Genomic DNA, 24,430 nt, shown 5'->3' on the forward strand with positions numbered 1-24,430 from the left:
TGTTAACCAGAAATGTGAATTTAAAATGAGTGGAACAATCTTTTCCTTAACAGTGCTGTTAACCAACTCACATGCTATCAAGCAAAACAGTAATATTGGTATCAAGCAAAACAGTAATATTGGAATGTACCTAAAATGCTCATTGTTTTGTTTTCTGGCTAGATGTCTGACACCGTTTTCCCCGGATCAATGAGTCAATGTTCAGTTTTATTTCTTGGGCTGTAGCAACCCGCAAAACAGCATGGAGGTTGTCATCGGTAATGCGTGATCTGTGCTTGTTTTTGTTCAGATTCATTATTGAAAACATTAAATTGTCTGCCTTCACCGTCAACTTTTCTTTTCCTGGACATTTTGGGATCAATATTGGCAGTAAAAGATGTAGTTTATTGGAAATCTGCGTTAGAAGGAAAAAGTTGAAAACTGCACAGGGATAGCTTGATTTGGCAGATGGAGTGAAGAAAAAAAAGTCAGTCAATAAATGCCTGGCTGGGTACAGATAGCAGATTCTGTTGCGATTTTTATGCCTGCACTTTATGCCAGGAACTGGCAACTTCTGCTGTGTATTTTTTATGCCCGCACACTCACTCTCTCCTCTGCTCTGCCACCCGCACAACCACATCGGATGCCGGACTATAGGTCACGCCTCCTGAATCTCACGTGACTTGTTATCTATGCGCATGCGTAATAGATAGCAAGTACGGCCGGCGAGATCACAAGCCTCCTATGTCACCGCGCGTCATTGTGATGGAACGCAGCGGCGTGCAGTGATGACAGCGCGGTGCGGGCCACATTGCAAGGCCTGGCGGGCCGGATTTGGCCCGCGGGCCTTGTGTTTGACATGTGTGCATTAGAGAATGACTCGGTGAGTGTTACCCATGGGTAGCCGCAAGTAACCTACAAAAATGGGGAGGAAAATAAAAACTTGGTACGGGGACAAAGCAATTCACATCCCCGTGGAGTGGTGAATGGCCTTGTCCACACAGTAAAGTATCTGCTATGTTGCTCCCCTTCCCAACCATCCTCGCGATCACGACACTCGCCCTTTCATGCCGGTGGCAAAATAAACAAACAAGCAACTCAACCGGCATCTCTTCCCTTCGCCTAGCCATCTCCCTCCCTTCCCCTCACCTTTGCGGGTGCTCTTCATAGTTTTCTCTTTCTGAGGTGTCCGGATGCGACAACATTCTCACCTAGACCTGTGTGAGTACCCCAAAGCTTCTCCTCTGACGCAAGTTGCCCAGGCTGAAACAGGAAGTTGTATCAGAGGAGAAGCTTTGGGGCACTCACGTGGGACTTGGTGAGAACATTGCCGTCTCTAGACACCTCAGAAAGAGAAAACTATGAAGAGTGCCCGTGAAGGTGAGGGGAAGGGAGGAAGGTGGCCCAATGAGGGGAAGAGGTTGAGTGGTGCTGAAAGGAAGTGGAGGAAGAGGGGAGAAGGATAACAGGTATCAGGCGCCTCTCCCCTCAAAACATACCCCAACACCAAGAAAAGAAAAAACATACTTGCAAGCCCCCCCTCACCACTTTTCCTCATTGCCAACAAAAATGGAACATTGCAATGTTCTGTTTCCAGAAGCAGGAACCACAATGCAGGGGTAACAGCACACCCAGGGAAGGTCAGAAGCCCCAACTCCAGCTCTGGATGATCTCCCAGCTCGCTGCCATGGAATCCAGCCAATCGTTGGCTCTACTTTTTATGAACCACATTGAACTTTCCCGGTATGGTGGTAAACAAGAATAAATTATTATAAATTATTATTATTATTATTGTAGGAGCACCCTTTGATGTGCCCGGCTCCTCCATTATCTCGATACCCTCTCTCAGCAGTAACAACTTGGCCTCTTATAGACTCCGTTGATAGTGATCAGTATTCTGAAAGGAAAGATCTATCTATAGCGGATGTTAGCTTTGGAGAGAGCTCAGGTCACTGCTCTGAAAGAGTGACGCTTCTACAAAGTGCTGAACGCCAAGTCCTGGTAAAGCTCCACCCGACATCCCTGCCAGGTAACAGTTCCCAGCTTTCAAGTGCGGCACAAAATGCACTCTTTTAAGGTGAAACTCTGGAGGTACACTACTATGTCTTCCATATCAGACAGATTAGACTGCACATCCTCAATACCCTGCTGTTCCCCTGTGGCTGTGTCTTTGCAGGAATTGACACAGGTTTCCACAGCATTTAGGCGGACACTCATATCCATTAAATCTTGCTTAAGCTCATGAATCAACGCTGTTACTTGAGAGGCTATTGCTGAGATCTTGCTTTTAATCTCAGCAATCTAGGTCTTCATATCCGCTCTGGTAAGTTCAGCGCTCCACTCACCTGGCTCCTCTAGCATATTGTTCACGCTGTTGTCCATTCAAAGGCCACTGGGAAAATCACAGGCCCTGCATGCATGGTTATGCCACGTAGTTGGTGAGCTGATGATTTATCCACATCAGTCTTCTTTCTGGACATCATGAGTCCCGGTGAATTAACCCCTCTCTGGTACTAAGTGAGGAGACTAATAGCCGCTGCCATCTTCAGTGATATCACTTCCTCCTTCAGGTGTACCCAGTTCTAACACAGGCCAACAACAGCAAAAAAAATAAAATTAAATAAAATTAAAATATATATATATATTTGGAGGGTTTTAACCTGTTCCTGGGGTTATTAGGGGGTGCTGATTCTGAAAATTGTTTCTTAGATATGGTTGAATTGAATTTTACTATGTTTCCTTCATGCTTAAAAAGATATTAATTTAAACACTACATTAAAATATCCAGATTTTTAAATGGGCGAGCAGTGAAGAGTGGCATATGGAACATGTTCTGTATCTCAAATACTAGAGCTGCTAGGAGAAAACTGGTGCCATTTCTGGGATCAGCAGGTCAAATATACCCAGAAACTGGTCTAACATTTGAGGCACCAAAATGAGTGTTGGCCAGTAATAGGTTAGCATAGCTCAGGAGTTCTTACCAGCTAGAAATTAGGGACCTCTTTAACAAAGCCACAGTAAATGCATCAAAGCCCATTCAGTTCCTATAAGCTTTGGTGCGTTTACACAGCAACATTGCTACAATGGCTTTGTAAAAGAGGCACTAGGGGTGGGTGAGAGAGAGCAACAGGAAGGAGACGGAGGAAGGCGCAGATATGATAACTACTGCAGCCTATAGTAATGCAGTGGTACTAATTGTTTACTTCTTGTCTGTATTTTTCTTACTCTGGTATTTCCTTGAAAATGTTTAAAGAAGGTCAGTTTGCTTTTGTTCTAAATGTCATTCTGGGAAGAAATGACCTAACTTTTGGAAAGGCTATCGGTCTTTTCATATAGTTAAGCCCCACCTGCCAGCCCTGTAATTCTGCACCTGTTTTCAAAGTCATTGCTTGCACACGCACACACACTCTCTTTTTATATATACACATACTGTACTCCGATTCATGTGAGCTCTAGGAAACGATAACCCATCAGTGCTTTAAGAAAAGCTAACAGAAGTCTTTAAAAGGGAGTGTTCAGGCCCCAGCTCTCGTTGGCAAGGTTTGAAAATCCCGCCCTGTGAAGTGATTGGTCAGACAAGAATTCCTTCCCTTCGTGGGAGGGGAAGTTTTTATTCCTAACCCTGTTTTCCGTAGACGGCTCAAAGCTGTCACCTACCTAATTTAACCTTCTGTTCTAAAACCCCATTGATATTCCTATCCTCCTATGTCATGTCTTTTGCTCGACTTTCTTTGACATCTTTCTACTGTTAACAGGTAAAACACTGCACACCTTGCCTCGTTTCCTTATTAGCTTGAGGTGTGCCAAAATACTGCAGCACCGATCCAGGAGCAAAGCTAGCTCAATTAACACACACGTCCGTATAGTACATTTAAATCTGGCAGAGTTTACAATTACAAAAGAAAAATGGGTTCATTCAGCAAACTGACTCTTTACATGATAAGAGTGGGTGGCTCTGAAAAGAGCCTTTGGGTTTCTGGTTGACGTCCTCTCAACGGGACAGCTTTATTTGCCTTTGGCCGCTTTGTGGCTCTCGGTTTTCTTGGGCAGTAGCACAGCCTGGATGTTAGGCAGGACGCCGCCCTGCGCGATGGTGACTTTCCCCAGCAGCTTATTCAGTTCTTCATCGTTGCGGATGGCCAGCTGCAAGTGCCTGGGGATGATCCGAGTCTTCTTGTTATCGCGCGCGGCATTGCCGGCCAGCTCTAAGATCTCAGCGGTCAGATACTCCAGCACCGCTGCCAGATAGACCGGGGCGCCGGCACCCACCCGCTCAGCATAGTTGCCCTTCCTCAGCAGCCTGTGCACGCGCCCTACGGGAAACTGCAGCCCTGCTCGGGACGAGCGAGTCTTGGCTTTAGCTCGAGCCTTCCCTCCTTGTTTGCCGCGCCCAGACATTTTATTTTCAAATTGGCTTTGTAAGAATAAAAGAGTCCCAATTGCTTCAGTCCCGGAACTTTTATACCTTCCTAAAGCTTCACTACCTCGTTTTTGATTGGTTAGACGATTTCAGCTCCGCCTATGAGGCTTATTATCATCCAAGGTTTGCTCGCGGACCAATCCCGCTCTAGAAAGTAACCCGAGAATATCGCTAACACTTATCCAGGTCCAATAGCAAGGAAAGACGTAGTAACACGAATTTGCATAAGAGTACTATAAATAAAGCCATTGACCATTGTTCAGTATACTCTGTTTGCTTAGTTTTGGAAAGTACTTAGGAATTATACTGAGATGCCCGAGCCAGCCAAATCAGCTCCCGCAGCCAAGAAGGGCTCCAAGAAAGCGGTGAGCAAGACTCCGAAAAAAGATGGGAGAAAATACAAGCGACGAAGGAAGGAGAGCTACGCTATTTATATCTATAAAGTGCTGAAGCAGGTTCATCCCGACACCGGCATTTCCTCCAAGGCTATGGGCATCATGAACTCCTTCGTGAGTGACATCTTTGAGCGCATCGCCGGAGAAGCCTCCCGCCTCGCTCATTACAACAAGCGCTCCACCATCACCTCCAGGGAGATCCAGACCGCAGTGCGCCTCCTGCTGCCCGGTGAACTGGCCAAACACGCCGTGTCCGAGGGCACCAAGGCAGTCACCAAGTACACCAGCTCCAAGTAATTGCGGGCTTAGTCTACAGCTCTACAAACCAAACCCAAAGGCTCTTTTCAGAGCCACCCACGTGCTACACATAAAGAGATGGATTTCTAGTTTATTGTTGAATGATAACTGCTTTTATGCAAAATTTAAATAATTAGCACAGTTCTGAGCTAGGTGCATATATCTGTTTTTCTTTTCTCCTAGATGTCCTCTCTCCCCTGCGGCTTAATGAACATGTTTCTTTTTTCCTCCCCTATTTTTAAAATCTCTTTGCTGTCAGCCCCCCATAACACCCAGGAGCGCGTCTCCCCGGGAAGGGGTAAAACGCGGATTTCAACTGCATAATCCTTAGAAATATTCATTTATTGACAAGCTGTTTCAGATTTCATGTCTGCATGCCCCTCATTCCACAACTGCAACTGTTTCTAACATTACGGATGTGTACTAAGTCTTATATTAATAATAAATTTGAGGAAACACTTCGCTTCTTTTGTCGTGAGGTCCGTACTGCTTTTAGTCTCAACATAGGGAGTGAGAAGCACTAGGGTCCATTAGAGCCTAAAAGTGACAAAACTTGATTGCAAGAATACATCTAACGCAGACCTCACATAGCTGAAGTGTTTTCTGAAATGTATTATTAAGGAACATTTTTAAGGACGTGCGGTTGAGATCCGCGTGGCTAAGACAATTTGTTGCAACAGAAAGGGAAAGACACCGAAATCACAGCTCTATTTTTGAACGCGTGGGTGGCTCTTAAAAGAGCCTTTGGGTTTTATTTAACTTAAAAGTCGATGACACTCTTTAACCTCCAAAGCCGTACAGAGTGCGGCCCTGGCGTTTCAAGGCATAAACCACATCCATAGCGGTTACGGTCTTTCGCTTGGCGTGCTCGGTGTAGGTGACGGCATCTCGGATGACATTCTCTAGGAAAACCTTCAGCACCCCACGAGTCTCTTCATAGATGAGGCCAGAAATACGCTTTACGCCACCTCTGCGCGCCAGGCGTCGGATTGCAGGCTTCGTGATGCCCTGGATGTTATCGCGCAGAACCTTCCTGTGCCGCTTCGCGCCCCCTTTACCCAGACCCTTTCCGCCTTTGCCACGTCCTGACATCTCGAGCTAGCAAAGCTGAAAACACTTCAGTGATAAATCCGCAGACGAAGCGCTCTTAATATACAAGAGGGACCGACCTGAAGGAGAACTGAGTGTTTTGCAAACGCGAGAGAACCAAGCTACAAATCTGTGTTCATTCTGCAAATTCTCCAAAAGGGATAGAACTGAACGGATCCTGTGCCCTGCTCCACACACAGGCTGGCGTTGTTAAACTGCTGTGAATGATATTAACTTGGAATATAAGCACGAGCGGGGACAAAGTATCATTTACCCAGCCCAGCTCAAACCTCCACTCACTCCCATTTTAAAACTACTTTCCTTTTTCTTGGGTTCCCTTCGCTGGTTATTTGTATCACTGCTGCTTTAAACTGAGTTATTGTCTCAGTATTTTCAATTCATTGTCTTTAGACCATGATCTGCTTTAAAGATAAATGTGGAACCAAAATGAATAATACCAATCAAAATGAAATTTGCCCCAACTCTGAGCACTCTAGAGAGCAGGGGGAAAATGAGTAGTGGTCTAAGGAAACTTGAAGAGAGGGCAAGATTTAAGATTTTGTGCCCAAAAAGGGTAGGACTGTGTATTTAGGGGTGTGGTAACCCTAGGGAGCAGTACATGACATGGGAGTGAAGTACAAATGTTGCACTGCAGAGCAGACAGGATAACTACCAGTATGTCCAGCGACCCTGGTTCATCCTGATTCTGCAGCCATGGTAAAAGCCACAAAATTTGGCCTTTGTATGGCAAAAGCAACAGTCTAATCTCCGACCTCTGCCTTCTCCATTATTCTTCTGTCACCTATGGGGCTCAGAGGCAGGATGTTTGGGCCTGAGCAGCAGGGGGGGGGGAGATGAAGAAGAAATATGCAGTAAAGGTCTTGTACCGCTCCTACGCTACTAACAGTCGCAGAGGGTGAATGATGATGTCCAGTACCGGATTAAGGTCGCTATAGCAATGAGGAAGAATAGTGGAACGTGATCGGGGCTTAATCCACAGTGGGGATTCTATGGGAAAATTCTTGGGAAGATTGGAAGACAAGCCAGAGGAGTGGAGAGAGATTGTAAGGATTCTAGGGTGGAGGAAGTGTGAGGGTGGAAAGTGGTTTATGGACTTTACTTTTAGGAACTTGGCCAAACCTTTCTTAAACCCTACTATGCTAATGCTCTTACACATTCTCTGGCAACAAACTCCAGAGTGTAATTACACATTCAATGAAGAAATGTTTTCTCTGATTTGTTTTAAAATTTACTACCGTGTTTCCCCGAAAATAAGAATGTCTTATATTAATTTTAGGCCCCAAAAATGTACCAGGTATTATTTTCGGGATATGTACATGATCATCTCTCCCTTCCTCTTCTTCACCCCAATTCTTCCTCTTTCTTTTCTCTCCCTCACATGTGTAGCATCTTTCCTCCCCTCCCTCATGCAGCAGGACCCTTGCCCAGCTTCTATCCTACCCTCCCATCCTTTGTGCAGCAAAATCCTTGATTGAGCACCTGCTGCGCAGACGAACCACCATCTTTCCCTCCCATCCAAACCCCGCCACGAGCCCTACATACCTCCCTAAGGAGCTTCGTGCTGGCAGCACTCTAAACAGGCTGGTTCGGCTTTGTCTACCCATGAATTCACTCTGCCGCGTTACTGATCAGTTATTTATATTAAGACCTACCCCGAAAATCCTGCTAGGGCTTATTTTGGGGGAAACACGGTTCTTAGCAACTTGGCTGCATGCAACCTAATCCTTCTATTCTAGGAAAAAGAAAATGAGATTTATGTCTACCTGTTCCACTCCACTCAGAATTTTATAGCATTTTACCATAGGTATCTCCCTTCTGCTGTCTTTCCGGGAAGGGTAAACCATGGACCTCACGGACCTTACAAACCTCACGGATCTAAAACCGCATGTCCTTAAAAATCTGAGGTCCGTGCCACTTGTAGTTTTTGGCTCTGACAGACCTCTATGACATTTTAGCTCTGATGGATCCTAATGCTTTTCCCTCCCTAAGCTGAGACTAGCGGCAAAACTTTTGCCCTAAGGTCGGTGCCACTTTTAGTCTCAGCATAGGGAGGGAAAAGCATTAGGATCCGTCAGGTACTAAAATGTCATAGAGGTCTGTCAGAGCCAGAGACTAAAAGTGGTGCAGACCTCAGATTTTTAAGGATGTGCATTGTGCAGTTCAGGTCCGCAAGGTCAGATGCACTGCAGACCTCCCCCAATCCAGCTATTTGCCATCCAGTGTCATATCGCGGGGGCTCTCAGAATCAGTGCGGAGGGAGAGATCTGGAGGAAGGGACGATCTGGCTAATTAGAAAAAGCCACAGTGCGCTTCCTCCCTTGTTAGCCATTAGGGAAGGTAGTGCCGGGGGCCTAAGCTGCAGGGAAAGCGGAGGAATAAGGGTCTGGGTAAAACAAGCTAAAAGGCGGGCTTGTCAATGCACGGACCTCAGATATTTAAGGACGTGGGTTTTAGATCCGCGAGGTCTGCAAGATCCGCGTTTTACCCCTTCCCTGTCTTTCCTCTTGGCTGAAGAGCCATTGCCTACACCCATTCCCGCACCCATCATGCTTGTCTCCCATATTGGCAGTGGAGTAGAAAGAGGGGCGTGGTCAGCCCCGTGCACCATGTAAGAGGAGGCATCGATACCCCTTCCCCCTCCACCGCCTCTTCCCACACCTCCCCTCTCCACGCAACAACTTCAATGTGTTTTTCACGTCCACATGCTGAAGTCACTTCCTGACATCACTTCCAGGTTCTGCGCATAGGAAGTAACATCAAACGGAGAGCTGCCGGTGTCACAAGGAACACATTGAAGTTGTTACTCACAGCGGTGAACAACTAGAGGTACGGAGAAGGTAAGGGGGGCTACACGGCGGGGGAGGAGATAAGGGTGAAGGAGTGGCTCCTCCGACCCTCGCTACACCTCTGTGTCTTGGTACCTTTTGCATTTCCTGTTTTTTTTTCTTGAGCTGCGGTGACCGCTGTATAGCCATTTCATCACCTGATACTTCATCTCTCTTGATATTTCATCATCACTCAACACTTCATCACACACTTATAATTTGAATAGTTTTATCTTGAAAGCGTATTGGAATTTCACAACCTAGACTGTGAGCTTACTTTGTACAGAGAAAAGTACCTGTATAATTTGATCATATTTGTATTTCGTTTATTGTTACTTTTTTTCTCCTTCAGATACAGTCATCTTTTGTCCCCCACACTTTTGATATTTCTGACCTTAAATGTGTGCCGACACTCTTGTGATAAGCTGTACTGTATTTATGCTTAAATCTTTTATTGATTTTTCAATTTAAATTTCAAGTATTACACTTGTACAGAAAGCAATAATAGAATAGATATCAATTACACAGTAAATATAACTCATAAATTAACAAATTTTACTATTTATGCTCAAGTCCTCAACTTAGGATCCAAGAGTCAAAGAAAATTGGCGAAAAATAGAAGAAATTAATAATAATACATAAGAAGCTGAAAGCTATAGCACTGAAATGAGGTCATCAATAATTAAATTATAGGGCTCAAAGGTTGTTTGCATTCAGACAAGACATAGCCACAAAGTTTGTCAATTGGGATGGTTCAAAAAACACATATTTGAGAGTACGGTAACACACAATACATTTACACGGATGTCTCAAATAAAAAGTCGCCCCCAAAGATAAAACCCCAGGTTTCAGAAGAAGAAATTCACGGTGGCGCCTTTGCGTCTCCCGTGCCAAATCTGGAAACATTTGTATTTTGTGACCAAGGAAACTTTTCTGTCTATTTTTAAAGTAAAGTTTTAACAACCATGTTTTATCAATTGGCAAAGCTAAGGTAATAATCATAGTGGCTGATGATGTTAAGTCCTTCTCAGATGTCTCTAAGATTTGTGAGATATTTAAGGGTTCTCGGTCTGGAGATTTTACTTTTTGTTGTTGGTTTTGTTCTTTGTCAGGCAAATAATAAACCCGTGAGAATGGTGGTAATGATTCTTCAGGTATTTCCAAAGTTTCCACTAGATATCTCTTAAGCATATCTCTGGGTGTTACCAGATGCTGTGTACTGTATTTAAAGCAGTAATGTCGATTTTAAGAGCAAAGGCCAAGAAATTCTCAGGTTGCAGCTGGTAACTGAGAGAAGAAAAGTCCAATCACTGCTCAGAGCGGGAATTTCAAACCTCTGCTTCGGGCTATTCAATAATGTCCAAGATTTTAAAAGCGCTAACCTTCCCTATCAAAGTGGCAAAGGAGGGGCTCTGAGCTTAACCAAGTTCGGCGGTAATTTAAGACTTAGGATGCTCCCTTTTAAAAAAAAATTATTCCCCACACACCCACTCATTCATTCAGATAGCTCGGTATTTAAAGCAACAAATACAAATCTAAATTTGGAAAGTCCATGGCACAGCTTGAGCCCTAGCTTTACTTTACTCTGAAGGATAGAATAGTGACCGACACTGTTCATTCTCTGAACTCCGAAGTTAAGAAAGAAAAGCAGGAACGCCGTAACAAAATAAATCGTAACAATCATTGCTTGTTTTTATAATTTCATCTCTTCCCCAGCCTAGTCCCCGATATTTTCTACTTCAGCATCAAGAGCAGATAAAGAAATAAAATGCACAGTTTCTAAAGTTCACGTCCGACCAATGTTTCGTAGGGAGAAAAGGAGCTATAGCTCTGACCAATCACGGGGCGGGGCTTTTCATACTTATCAGCAGACAGGGCACAGCATATAAAAGAGCCGAGCGCGCTGTCTTCTATCGTCTCTTTTTGTGGTAAAAGGAGGGAATTGTGTGTCCGGTATGGCACATACGATGCAGACCGCTCGTAAGTCTACCGGAGGAAAAGCTCCACGCAAGCAGCTAGCTACCAAGGCTGCCCGCTGTAACGAAATAACAATCATTGCTTTCATCTCTTCCCCAGCCCATTCCCCGATCTGCAAATAGAACCCAGCCAAACACATTGGACGTGTGTTTTACAGCTCTGACCAATCCCGGCACAGGGCGGGAATTTGAAAACTCTAGTTCGAGGTTCTCAATGGTATAAGCGATTTTGCAGGGGCTGTAACAAAATAACTAATAACAATAATTTATTTAATCGCTTCCTTACCCCACTCCCCGATATTTTCTCATTCACTATCAAGAGCAAATAAAATAATACGAAACGAAAGAAAATGCACAGCTCTCAAACTCTGCTATGGTCTCCAAATGAAACCCCTACAACCACATCAGACGTGTGGTCTCATCCTACAGATCTGACCAATCCCGGTACAGGGCGCGCTTTTCATACTTTCCTTAACGGTTTTCAGTTTCTCTGGAGCCTATCAGGAGACAAGGCGCTGTATTCTATACTCTATTCTTTTTGCGTGGTTAAATTAAAAAGGAGGCGTGTTTCTAGTATGGCACGTACCAAACAGACCACCCGCAAGTCCACCGGAGGAAAAGCTCCTCGCAAACAGCTAGCTACCAAGGCTGCCCGCTGTAACGAAATAATAATCATTGCTTTCATCTCTTCCCCAGCCCATTCCCCGATCTGCAAACAGAACCCCGCCAAACATTCGACTGTGTTTTACAGCTCTGACCAATCCCGGCACAGGGCGGGCTTTTCATACTTGTAACGGTTCTCAGTTTCTCAGGAGCCAATCAGCAGACAAGGCTCAGCCTATAAAAGTGCCAAGCAGTGACGCTGCATTCTATAGTCTTTTATTTTTTGTAGCTAAGAGGAAAGGAAGAAGGTGTGTGTTCGGTATGGCACGTACGAAGCAGACCGCCCGTAAGTCCACCGGAGGAAAAGCTCCTCGCAAGCAGCTAGCGACCAAGGCTGCCCGCAAAAGCGCCCCAGCCACAGGGGGTGTGAAGAAACCTCATCGCTACCGACCGGGCACTGTAGCGCTTAGAGAAATCCGCCGCTATCAGAAGTCCACCGAGCTGCTTATTCGCAAGCTGCCCTTCCAACGCCTGGTGCGAGAGATCGCGCAAGATTTCAAGACCGACTTGCGCTTCCAGAGCTCGGCTGTCATGGCCCTGCAGGAGGCTAGCGAGGCTTATCTGGTGGGGCTCTTCGAGGACACCAATCTCTGCGCTATCCACGCCAAGAGAGTCACCATCATGCCCAAAGATATCCAACTGGCCCGCCGCATTCGTGGGGAGAGGGCTTAGAAAGCGCCCTTGGTCAACAGGCATTTAACCCAAAGGCTCTTTTAAGAGCCACCAAATTCCCACGTGAAAGGGCTTAAATGAGTCTTTGTTTGTGGTGTAGTGAAGACAGCAGTTAGTGCTTGACATCTACTGCAAAAGGTTTACTCTAAACGGCTTCTAATAAAACACAATAAACTAAAAATGTCCTGTTCATATGACTTCAGCTGTTTTCACGCATGGCTACTGGCCTGGAGCAAAGGGATGCCTTGACCCAACGTAGTGGCCACTGGGTTAATCTTGTATAGCCCGGTCTCCTTGCAAACGAGACGGGCTGAATAATAAGGGGTGTGTGTGTAAAACACGTTGTTGGAAATTATTTAGGAACATAAAAGATTATGGCGCTCTTTCATTGATGTGTGAGGTGGCTCTAAAAAGAGCCTTTGGGTTTAATAAGCGTCGCCGGTTGTCGAGCAGAGCTTCACTTTTTCTTTGCGGCTTTTGCTGCCTTGGGCTTGGCAGCCTTGGCCGGGCTTTTCTTCCCCTTCGCTTTCACCGCTTTGGCTTTAGCCGGGCTCTTCGCCGCTTTCTTGGCTTTAACCGCTTTGGCCTTTTTGGGGCTCTTGGCTGCTTTCTTGGTGGCGGTTGCCGACGGCTTCTTGGCCCTCTTCGGACTCTTTTTCACTCCGGCCCCTGCCGCCTTTTTCGCTTTCTTCACTGCCGCTTTCTTGCTTTTCGGAGGGCTCTTCTTCTTCGCCTCCGGCTGCTTCTTGTTCAGCTTGAAAGAGCCCGAAGCTCCGCTGCCCTTAGTCTGCAGCAGGCTGCCTTTACTCACCAGACTCTTGACGGCTAGCTTCACGCGACTGTTGTTCCTCTCTACATCGTAGCCGGCTGCCGCCAGAGCCTTCTTCAGGCCAGCCAAGGACACGCCGTTGCGCTCCTTTGAAGCCGAGACCGCCTGCACGATCAGCTCGGAGACGCTGGGGCCCGATGCCTTGCGCGCTTTCGCCGCTCCCGCCGGCTTCTTCGCCTTCTTCTTGGCCGCGCCTGGAGCAGGAGGCGGCGCAGCTGCTGCTGCTGGAGCGGTTTCAGCCATGCTCGAACGAAAGCCCCAGAAAAGCAAAATAAAAACAAAAAATTCAGCTGTCCCTAAAGCCCTGAAATGAAATTGCTTCGCCCGCTACTCCCTTTATTTATATCAGATGCCGCCCACTGATTGGCTGCCTGATCATCACTTGCTTGTTACAGATACAGACACTCTGGGAAAAGGCTTCTCTCTTCCTCGTGTTTCGTAAGAACCCCGAATTAACTTGTTATACTCAGATAAAATTAGTTTGCACAATTATTCTCGTTCGGTTCAGTAAAGAGGAGTTCGCACTAAACTGGGAGTTTGCTATTGAGGTATATTAATAAAAACTAATAAGCAAAACCCCTCCCATTGCTTCTTTTGGTATTTCTCACTTTCAAAGTGGCAGCAACTATCTTTTATTTGTGAAAATAATATCGCTGTTACAATCTTTAGGGAGGTGCAATACTGCTTGCTCACAAATCTGCTCTTCCTCTTGGAAAATCTTGACTGATAACCCAGATCTAAGGGGAAAAATACACCCCATTCTGCACTGTCCCAAGAAACCATCACAGAACTAGGTGGTTTATTCTGTTTTTCATTAAAAGGAAAAACCTTTAGCTTATAACTGATAACCTCTATGATATATTAAAACTGATGGTGCAGAAAAGGTACAAACTAGGTTTAAAATAAAAAGAACAGTCTAAAAATTGGCTGATTGGGGGATACATGTTTGTTTTGTACAGAAGAGTCCTCCAGTTCATTTTGCTGGTTTACGTTTAATTATTTAATATGTTCGTCTCCTATCTATTTTAAATTACTATGTACAACGCTTTGTACCCCTGGAGAAGCGTTTAATCAAATTCAAATAAACTATGAATAAATGCTGGATGTGGCTACTACTTTTTTTCTCCCTTAAAATATCAAAGGTTAAGGAAAAGGGGGTGGTGGCTTGACAGAAAATGAAAGCTCTCTCAAGAGAGACTGTGAGTTCAAGTTTTGGGGTGTTTTTTTTTTTTGGGGGGAGAGGTTAAATTACTCAAGAGCATGTTTACCAAGCTACATTAAGCACTAAAATGCAGAAGGATAAAAACCATTAAAGTAGGGCAAGCTCAGAAATCTCACAGTAGTTTTATATTTGGCACAGCCTACCCATGCGCTAATAGAAAATTGTTTTTGTCTCTGGGGGAGGATATTAGGTGTACCCAGTGCTAATAGGTTAACACAGCTTCATAGTTCAGGAGCCCTTAACAGCTCAAAATCGGGGGCCTGTTCTATAAAGCCATGGCTGCGATGCTGATGAGGTAAGTGCACCAAAGCCCATTTAATTCCAATGGGCTTCGGTGCATTTACCACAGCAGCAATGCTACTGCAGCTTTGTAAAAGAAGAACTAGGTGTTGGCAAGGGCTCACGCATTAATTTCCATGTGATGCAAATGGAAATTACTGCATGGCTAATAATAGAGAAAATGGGAAATGTGGCCATTTTACAGCTACGCTGAAAGTGGCCTCAATGAGCAGAAAAGATTTATGCCAGTGATAACGATGGCCACTTCTTAACACAGCTTAGTAATAGGGATCCTTAATAATTGCTTTGCCACCATAAGGCAGAAATATGCTGTATTGTCACCACCCAAACAGAGATAGCCTCATATTACATGCAGTTCTTGCACAATTAAATTACTCAATTATTTTAGATACAATCAGAATTGTACTCTGATGTTGGTCCTCTACTACTCCAGCAGCCAAACCCAGGATCAGAAAATATTTCCATTCAAACACTCTTAGCAAGTTGTCTTTACAGATAGCAAATATATCACCAATGTGGTATTTGTGGGTTTTTTTTGTTTGTTTTTAAACTGTGCAAGAACAAACTGTGCCAACAGGGCAGAATATAAGCTGTCTAACAATCTCTTCTGATTCAGACTAATAGTCCTGTTCAGCTAGTCCAGGTACTGGTGCCATTTGCTGTGTCTGTTTTAGCCACCATTCGTAGTATGTTGAGGCCAAAGTCATTGGAGGTCTGCAGTGAGCGATCCAGGCAATAGTGTCTAGTGAAGGTATGTGGGGTAGACCATGTAGCTGCTCTGCAAATGTCCTGAAGTGGCGTGTTGCTGAGGTTTGCCAATGTTGTGGCCATGGCTCTTAGTTGGTGTTGTGTGGTCTTTCCCTCAAGGGACACTCCCTCTTGCTCATAGCAGGAGGCAATGCAGTTTGAGATCCATTTGGATATTTTACGTTTCCCCACTGGGGTTCCTGGCTTATTGGGGTCTTTCACCAGGATTGTGTTTGCTGAATATATAGACGAAGGGCACGGGTGCAACCCAAGGTATATAGAGGTTGTTCTGTGCTGTTGGTATGTGGTCCCGGACAGAAGGAGGGGAGCACTATCGATTGGTTTCTGTGAAAAGGTGAGACTATCTTTGGTAGGAACTTTGGGTGAGTTCTCAGTACTGCGTGGTCATGAAGGATCTGTGTGTACGGTGGGTATGTCACCGGGGCCTGTAGCTTGCTGATACGCCTTGCTGATGTGATGGCAATGAGAAAAACTGCTTTCCAGGTGAGGAATTTGATTGGCACATCCTCCAATGGCTTGAAGGGGTGTGCTGTTAACCTGCGAAGGATGATGCTTAGGTCCCACGCTGGCGGTGGGCGGTGTACCGGGGGGGGGTGCAGGTTTGTAAACCCTTTCATGAACTTGGACACTAGTGGGTGTGTGGCTATGGTCCTGTCATCGATGCGGTTGTGGAAAGCTGATATAGCACTCAAATGGACCCTTGAGGATGTTCTGAGGCCTGTCTTGGATAAGTAAGTATTGGAGTACTACTGGGACCTGGAAGGTGAGTGGGTCTTCTCCTTTCAAGATACACCATATGTGGAATCTTTTTCACTTGAGCCCGTATGATTTTCTAGTTGACGGGCATCTGGCTGCTAGCAGTTCCTCAGTCACCCCGGTTGACATGTGGAAAGGGTCCAGGATTAGCCTTTCAACATTCATGCTGTCAGTGCTAGTGTTTTCAATCTGGGATGTAGAGTTTGTCCCAAGTCCTGGGTGATGAGGTCCGGTCGCAGCGGTAGGCTGATTGGCGGCCATGCCGACAGCTGATGTAGGAAGGGGAACCACACTTGTCTCGGCCAGTAGGACTCAATGAAGATCACTGTGGCTGCCTCCTGCCTGATCTTCTGGAGCGCTCTGTGTATGAGTTTTATGGGGGAAAGGCGTGGAGCAGGCGTTTCCCCCCAGTGTATGGAGAAAGCATCCCTGGTTTGGCTGTATTGTGCCAGTCTTTTGGAGCAGAATTGAGGGCATTTCTTGTTGTCCTCTGCAGCGAAGAGGTCCCTTGTTGGGAGGCCCAACTTGTGAAAGAGATCCTGGGCTACCTCTGGATGGAGGGACCATTCGTGGAGGTCCAGCTTTCTGCTGAGGCTGTCCGCCAGGGCGTTGTTGAGGCCCGGGAAGTAGGTGGCATGGATGAGAGTATTGGTTGATAAAGCAAATGTCCAGATTTTGTGGGCCTCTCTGCGGAGGGTGAGTGAGCCCGTGCCACACTGCTTGTTGATATATAACATTGCCACCTGGTTGTCTGTCTGGATCAGTAAGGTCTTGTTGGAGATCCAGGGGGCAAAGGCTTCTAGGGCATTCCCAATTGCCCTGAGTTCCAGCAAGCTGATGTGTTGTTTGGCCTCAGATGGTGACCAGGGGCCCTTGGTTCTCAGATGGAGGAGGTGAGCTCCCCACCCCTGCTTTGAGGTATCTTTGGTGAGTGTCAGTTTGTGTTGTGGCTGCTGGAAAGGCTTGCTCTTGTACAAATTCTGTTGTGTCCACTACTTGAGGTTGTTGCAGCTTTTCTGCTCCATTGTGACTCTGTGAGACAGAGACTGTGTGTGTTGGTTCCAGTTCTTTCTGAGGAACCACTGGATGGGTTGCATGTGGAGTTTGGCGAGCAGGACAACGTGCATGGAGGCTGCTTGATGGCCCAGGAGGCGTAGTATTGTCCTTGCTGTGACTGTGTGTGTCTCTGATATTTGCTGAATCAGTTTTTGTATTGCTTTCCCCTTGAGTGGGGCAGAAAAGCTGCATTTAGGGACGTGCAAATCCTTGCCCCAATGAATTATATTGATTGTGCTGGTTGTAGTATAGATTTTTTTATGTTTACGAGGAACCCCAGGAATTGCAGGAGTGACATCATTGTATTGACTGCTGTTGCCCAAGCTGATGGATCCACAAGCAGCCAGTCATCCAGGTAAGGGACCATGCATACGGTGCTCTTGCGGAGGTGAGCCGCTGCCACAGCAACACATTTTGTGAAGACTCTCGGTGCAGAAGAGAGTCCAAAGGGCAGGATCCTGTATTGGAAGTGCTGGGTTAGGGTCCTGAACCGGAGAAACTTTCTTTGGGAGGAGTGCATAGGGATGTGTGAATACTCATCTTGGAGGTCCAGTGAAGCCAGCCAGTCGCCCTTTTGAATTAATGGTAGGATTGTTCCTAAGGAGTGCATACAAAATTTCTTCTTGACTACGTACTTGTTTAGGCCTCGTAGGTCTAGGATGGGTCTGAACCCACCTGTCTTTTTGGGGATGAAAGTAATGGGAGTAGAACCCTTGGTTGTGCTCTGACTTGGGTACTGGTTCTATTGCTCTTGCTTGGAGGAGAGCTTTGATTTCTCTGAGGATTGGTTCCCTGGAGTTTCTTTTTGGTGGGTTGGCTGGCGGATGTGTGTGGAATCTGATGCGGTATCCCTTTTTTATGATTTGCAGCATCCATTTTTCTGTTGTTATCTTCTCCCAGGCTTTGTTGAATGTGGAGAGGCGGTCCCTGACTGGGGTGAAGGGCCTTGTTAATGAGTCAAAAACTAGGCCCAACTTTTGCGGTGGTGGAAGTATCTGGCTTCTGCTGTTTTTACTCCCTCTGGCGCTGCCTTTGCTGATAAGGGGCACTGTAGGGTTCTGCTTTCTGTCTGTGGCCATCTTGTCTGGTTGTTGAATTGCCTTACAGTGTTATTTTGTCGGCGGTAGTGGTTGGTGCTATGCCACCTTGGTGCCAGGGTTTTTACAAAGAATATATCTCAGTAATATTCTCATTCAATAGCAAATTCATATAAGCTTGAAAAGTTTAGTAGACACTTTTCTCTAATATATCTCTACAATTCATTGTAACTAATTCAAACTAATTCATCATTTTTCAACTTTTCAACTCCTCTTATTTTTCATTACGGGATAAGACCTTAGTGGCTACATCTGTACAAGATCAAGTCTTATAAGTACAGATTTCAAAACGTAGCTGGCCTCCTCATAGTCATATCCCTACTCCCTAATAATTTTTCATGCCCTTACTGGGACGGTAATTCATCATTGGTCTTGGTAAAGTGACATGTGCTCAAATCTTTTTAATTTGATAATATTTAATAAATATAAAGTGCATTTAGTGCTTAAGGTGTTAAAGAAAGGAAGGCGCTTATTATCTTTTGTGCCCGACGGCTGCCCAACCGTTTCACACCATGTTTCGTCAGGGGCTATGCCTCCTTTGTATATATTGTCACCGTGTATCACCTAGGCCGGGCTGCGCCCAAGCGGGAGTGACCGAAAGAGCCCAGAGCACACGGTGCTGACCGAGCGGTTTATCAGTACTGATTGGTGTTGGTGGATAAAATGAAAAACACCCAGTTTTGCTTCCAAAACAAAGTTCTTTTATTCCAATAGGAACTTCCACTTTCACAACCCTCAATTGCCTTTACAGTTCAAAAAGAAAAATAAACTTGTGTTTCTCAATAATAGTCCAAAATGACTCTTCATTACATCAAGGCAATAGTCCATGGATTCAAACTACTTTCATAATACTATCTGTTAGTTGGATACAGTTTCTGCTGGCAATCACTTCTGACAGCTTTAGACTGGACCCGCCTCTGAACTCTCTGGATGCAGAGCTCAGGGCAGAAGGGACCTCCTCCCACAATGACTGTTGGCTGTAGTTCCTTCCAACTAGGACCCACAATCCAGTCTATGGCAAAAACTTCAAAAGGAAAGAGGCCTCTAAAGAGACTGCCAAGGCTGGGCAATACTAATTGCCACAGCCTAAAACTTTGTGGTTCTTGCTCCAGAAGGAAGGCAAGGAACCCGCACAAGCCGCTAAGGCTTCCCGTAATCTTTCGTTAGGCTTAAGGTCAGAGAGACAGCCATCCCATTAACTAGCCCAACCAGTCTCAGTCTAACTTCCTTAAACCCCATTGGTTTCCATAGCCCACTGGTCAGAATCACTATTCCCTTCTTTATAGTCCTTGGCTTCTTTCTGGTCTACAAAGTCTTCACTGTCTGAAGCTTCTCTCATGCATTCATCTACCATCTCAGCTTCTATACTGTTAGATCTGACCTGGGTGTTAGGCTGAGATGCATTGCTGCGTGCCCTTGGATCTGGTTTCCCGTCTCCATGCGTTCTCTGGTAAAGCGTGGGTTGGTTCAGTGGCAGCCTCCTCTCTGAGCACTGCTGCTGGTCCCTATAAGCCTCAGGATAATGAGCAACAGGTGTGGCTTGTTCCTGGCTAAATTGAGGACTAGAATGTTCCTGGTGTTGCCTGGAATTGTGTCCACCATGAATGTCAGGAGATGGGTGGTGCATCCCGAGTACCTTTAGTTCCCTTTTCCCATTGTTCTCCCTTCTCTAACTCCGGCAAAAACAAATAGGTACTTTTTTGCTCTTCACTGAACCTTCCCTGTCTGGCTGTAGTTCTGGGCTGAGGTGTTGGTGTGGGTAGTGTTTTATCTCTTTGGGCGAGTATTTTCTCTTGCCTAGCCCTAGGCATAGGCGTCCTTTCACTACCCTGCTCAGTCGCAGGGCCTATCCTGTGACAATATGCACTAAAAACTGAAAGAAACAAAACTTGATTATTATTTGTATTTTGAAGTCCTAGCAAAACCAATTAAAATTTTAATTTGATATGTTAAATAGCTAATTAATGTTGAACTTTAAGTTCCAACAATCTCCTACATATGTTATATCATGAATGAATTAGTAATTGATTCATAAAATTAGAACACCTGAATTCCAACACTCAAATAATAGATTGAACAAATAACTAACAAAAAAATTGATTAATTAGAAATCTAATTAGTAAATTGATATATTACTAAATTGATTGATTATACAAATAGCTTCCATAAGATCTAATTGATAAATCAATAGATTACTTAATACATTTATAATCAATCAATTAAAATTGAAAACTCAAAATATCAATTAATTAATGAGTAAAAAACATTGATGTTAATGTGCAGCCCTGCTACCTTCTAATGATCATTTTATAAATTACTTCACGACTGTGGAGAAGATGCGGTATATAAACCCAAGATTTAGTTTAGTTTAGTTTATACTACATATTAAATTAAGTCTTATCATTTCATGTAAATTAATGGTAACAAATCTACCTTTATTTTAATAAATAAATTGAATGAGAAAATGAATAACTTATATTAGATTGATTAATCACACAATTTAACTTATTGATAGCACAATTTGATGTATTAATAGGCCAGTTGTATTGTTCCTTAAAATGTGTAAATTGAAAATGTATTTGAACAGTAAATTGCCAAAGCAGTTTTACAGCACATATTCCAAGCATAGAAAACTTAAATTAATGCATTTTAAAACTTGAAAACTTTAAAAACTGATGATTTCATGGACACCAATACAAGAAAATTGATAAAAATTACAAAATACGCTCACATTTGAAACTGCTAGACCAGGGGTAGGGAACTCTGGTCCTCGAGAGCCGTATTCCAGTTGGGTTTTCAGGATTTCTCTAATGAATATGCATGAGATCTATTTGTATGCACTGCTTTCAATGCATATTCATTGGGGAAATCCTGAAAACCCAACTGGAATACGGCACTCACGTTTAAAAATGTATTTAGTTAATTAATGATACTAATTTACACTTAAACTATCACAAGGCGAGACGCTAAGAAAACCTGCTTTGAATACTAGTAAAATGGGGTTGGCGTCCCTTTGAACCACTCACAACCCATTGTAAATAAACACACACTTTCAAACTTCTTATAACGGAGCGTAAACTAAAACTGATTTTCAAACAGCGTTCAGAAAAGATGTTACTAATGTAAAAAGCTCTGAATGCGTGAAAATAACCAGCACCTGCACCGCTTGTCTCATGTCGGGTCGCTGGCAAAATGGCAGAGGTTTATAAGATAAACCGCTCGCAGACTCGGCTAATGACGTACTGACATCATACGTTCAAACAGAGCCATATACTAGATGGTGGGAAAATAGTTGTATGTTAGTGATCAACAATGTCTTATTCTTCCAAAGATAGCAAACCTTCTACTACCTTGGTATACCCTCATGCATACATATTATTATAACGTTCTTAAGGATCCTCAGCGGCACCACTTAGGGCTCAATTCAATCTCATTGCCCTAAGCTTTACGTGTCAAATCTTCATCGGGTCCTATCTTAGCTTAAATATATCATTTTTGTATGTCATTTTTTACTTTTGTTAAAGTTTTTGTATTAATTTAATTAATTCTATTTTTCAAAAAGCAACACTTAGCTTTATAACTTGTGGTCTCTGGCCCAGGGATTGTCATACCGACATGATAAAGCTATTAGCTTTATCAAGGAACTTCCCCTGGAGAACAACAAAAGTATATATTAAGTAGTATACATTATTATAGCCCTCTAAGTGCCCCAAGTATATATAAAAGACACAAAAACAGCAGTACATTTTTTACCAGATATTCAATCGCCAGCAACCCGACCACTCTACCTAGAGAGATGGCGGCGGCGTTCTTGACAGCAGTTAAATAATGCCGAGCCCGAGTACACTGTACATCCGTGATTACGTGGCAACAGCGTCACGAGCCGGCCTGCCGGTTTTAAAGGGATAGTAACACATTTACTGGAATAGTAAATTCTGTATTGTAGGAGCCTCCCACCCAGTAGGTTAGATCAAGGAACCCCACTCCAATTCTGCATTCAAACCAAGAGGAGTCACTGTGTTTAAGGAATATATCCATCTCTGTTCTTTATAATTCAGCAATTCGTCATAGTTACCCACCTCCCTCCCCATCTCCACCTTATCGATAACTCTCCAGCGGACTTGATCAATAGAATGCTGACTATTTACAAAGTGTTCCACCAGAGGGGCCTGCATAACTTTATTTTTGAGCCGTGATTTATGCTCATTCAATCTTATGCATATGGGCCGTGAAGTCCGGCCCACATACACAAGATTGCAAGGGCACATTATAATATATACCACCCCAATAGACTGGCAATTAGTATCCAAAAAAGATTTAACCACTTTTCCTGTTTGGGGATCAGTCCAATATGATCCCGTGATAGTAGTCGTGCACCATTGGCAATGGCCACATTCCCTGTGGCTTCCCACAGTATGCTCTTTAAAGTTACCCAGTTTTTGTTGGATTAATGTTTGGCCTATGGTTTTACTTCTTTTAAAGGCAAACATAGGGGGTACACTAAAAATATGATGTATTTGTAGAATGTGCCAAAATTTCTTTATTTGGAATATCAATTCTTTGGCTGCCATAGAGAATGGGAGGACACAAATTAATTTATCAGGTTCCTCCTCATGATGTTTTTCAAGGAGGAGGAGGTCCCTATTCGCATATTTTGCCCTAGTATATGCCTGCTTAATTGCCTTAGTGGGATAACCTCTCTCTGTAAAGCGTTCTTCCAGCTCTCCTGCTGCAATTCTGAAATCTTGATCCTCCGAAGAGATCCTACGAGCTCTTAAAAATTGACTGATAGGCAAATTAAATTTGAGATGGTAAGGATGGTAGCTACTAAAGTGTAAGAGGGTATTGCGTGCAACCGATTTTCTGTATAATTGGGTTTTCAACTGGAGGTCTTTCTTAATAATTAATATATCCAGGAATTCGATCTTCTCCAAACTAAATGTGGGGGTGAATTGCAAGTTAAGATCCCTCGTGTTAATCCATTCAAAAAACTGGAGTAATTCATTCTCTGTGCCTTCCCATAGAAAAAATATATCGTCTAAAAACCTCTTCCACAGGCTAATCTTATGGAAATGCGGGGAAGGATAGATTACTGTATTTTCAAATCGTCCCATATAAAGTGTGGCTACAGAAGGGGCCAGCGTGGCACCCATAGCCACCCCCTGGATCTGCTGGTAATAATTATTGCAAAGATTTAATTAGTGATCAACAATGTGACACATAAGAGAAACCACGTACTGGACTTATTGAATTGTGAATCAAAAAATGAGAATGAATAATGTGCTATATATTGCTTTGGTGAAACCACATATTTAATTTTGCTAAACTGTAAATGAAAAATACTTGCTGAAAAAGGAAACAAAAAACTGAAACCCCTTATTATGAACTAAACTCAAAAATGCAAAATATGTAGTCTAAACTCACACCTTAAAAACCCAAAAATAAAAAAATACATTAGAAAAAAGCTTCCCATTCAATATAGTTGTTTAGTCCAACAGGTTCTAAAGAATTCAGTTTATGAATCCAACGTTGTTCATGTTGTAAAAGAAGTTTATCTCTTTTGCCTCCCCTATAATTCTGCTTCTCAATATCAATAGCAATGCATTTTAAATCAGCAAAAACATGATTCTTTTCACAGCAGTGTTGTACAATTGGTGCCTCCATTTTCTTACATTTGATGTTGGATCTATGTTCACTGAGATGAGTTCTCAAACATCTCTTGGTTTTTCCAACATACAATTTGAAACAAGGGCAAATGATCGTATAGATGACATAACTGGTGTTACAGTTGCTGAAATGTTTCAGCTCAAATCTTTTGCCATCTTGAGGTTTAATAAACACCTTAGATTGTAACATAATTTCAAGGCATTTGCAAGAACCACAACTGTAATGTCCAAAAGTGCCCCTAGCCTTTGAAGATGGAGTGGTATCTGAAGGACTAACAATCTTCTTTAAATTCTGGCTTCTGCTGAATGTAGTTCTTAATACCTTGTCAGTAAATACAGGATGAGTTTGAACTATCTTCCAGTTGTTCTTCATCACTCTAGTTATAGCTGAACTTGCAT

The 24,430-nt window shown here is 43.9% G+C and overlaps 5 protein-coding genes across 5 annotated transcripts in view; 2 read left to right on the top strand and 3 right to left on the bottom strand.

The window, feature by feature from the left end:
* Positions 1 to 12,389, top strand: part of LOC117365473 — a 33,376-nt gene extending 20,987 nt beyond the window's left edge. Inside the window, exons 2-4 of the mRNA XM_033955949.1 lie at positions 4,681 to 5,087; positions 10,258 to 10,309; positions 11,699 to 12,389. Coding sequence (XP_033811840.1) covers positions 4,681 to 5,087; positions 10,258 to 10,309; positions 11,699 to 12,337 — 1,098 coding nt within the window. The 3' untranslated portion in view covers positions 12,338 to 12,389. The remainder of the gene's footprint in view (positions 1 to 4,680; positions 5,088 to 10,257; positions 10,310 to 11,698) is intronic.
* On the bottom strand, positions 3,926 to 4,396 carry LOC117366076 (histone H2A type 1). The gene has a single exon (XM_033957165.1). The coding sequence runs from the start codon at positions 4,375 to 4,377 to the stop codon at positions 3,985 to 3,987; it is 393 nt and encodes a 130-aa protein (XP_033813056.1). The 5' UTR covers positions 4,378 to 4,396; the 3' UTR covers positions 3,926 to 3,984.
* LOC117366078 (histone H2B 1.2-like) lies at positions 4,671 to 5,148 on the top strand. Its single transcript, XM_033957167.1, has one exon. The coding sequence runs from the start codon at positions 4,711 to 4,713 to the stop codon at positions 5,089 to 5,091; it is 381 nt and encodes a 126-aa protein (XP_033813058.1). The 5' UTR covers positions 4,671 to 4,710; the 3' UTR covers positions 5,092 to 5,148.
* On the bottom strand, positions 5,816 to 6,202 carry LOC117366081 (histone H4). The gene has a single exon (XM_033957169.1). It carries the CDS (start codon positions 6,181 to 6,183, stop codon positions 5,872 to 5,874), a length of 312 nt encoding a protein of 103 aa, XP_033813060.1. The 5' UTR covers positions 6,184 to 6,202; the 3' UTR covers positions 5,816 to 5,871.
* Positions 12,390 to 12,738: 349 nt separating the features above from the next.
* Positions 12,739 to 13,458, bottom strand: LOC117366075 (histone H1.01-like). The gene has a single exon (XM_033957164.1). The coding sequence runs from the start codon at positions 13,407 to 13,409 to the stop codon at positions 12,795 to 12,797; it is 615 nt and encodes a 204-aa protein (XP_033813055.1). The 5' UTR covers positions 13,410 to 13,458; the 3' UTR covers positions 12,739 to 12,794.
* Between the last annotated feature and the right edge of the window lie 10,972 nt (positions 13,459 to 24,430).

This window comes from Geotrypetes seraphini, chromosome 8 (assembly GCF_902459505.1).
Source record: "Geotrypetes seraphini chromosome 8, aGeoSer1.1, whole genome shotgun sequence".
NCBI classification, from domain to species: Eukaryota; Metazoa; Chordata; class Amphibia; order Gymnophiona; family Dermophiidae; genus Geotrypetes; species Geotrypetes seraphini.

Excerpts from the sequence above, each read along its gene's own strand:
- LOC117366076 (XM_033957165.1), bottom strand. The coding sequence starts at position 4,377 with ATGTCTGGGCGCGGCAAACAAGGAGGGAAGGCTCGAGCTAAAGCCAAG.
- LOC117366081 (XM_033957169.1), bottom strand. The coding sequence starts at position 6,183 with ATGTCAGGACGTGGCAAAGGCGGAAAGGGTCTGGGTAAAGGGGGCGCG.
- LOC117366075 (XM_033957164.1), bottom strand. The coding sequence starts at position 13,409 with ATGGCTGAAACCGCTCCAGCAGCAGCAGCTGCGCCGCCTCCTGCTCCA.
- LOC117366078 (XM_033957167.1), top strand. The coding sequence starts at position 4,711 with ATGCCCGAGCCAGCCAAATCAGCTCCCGCAGCCAAGAAGGGCTCCAAG.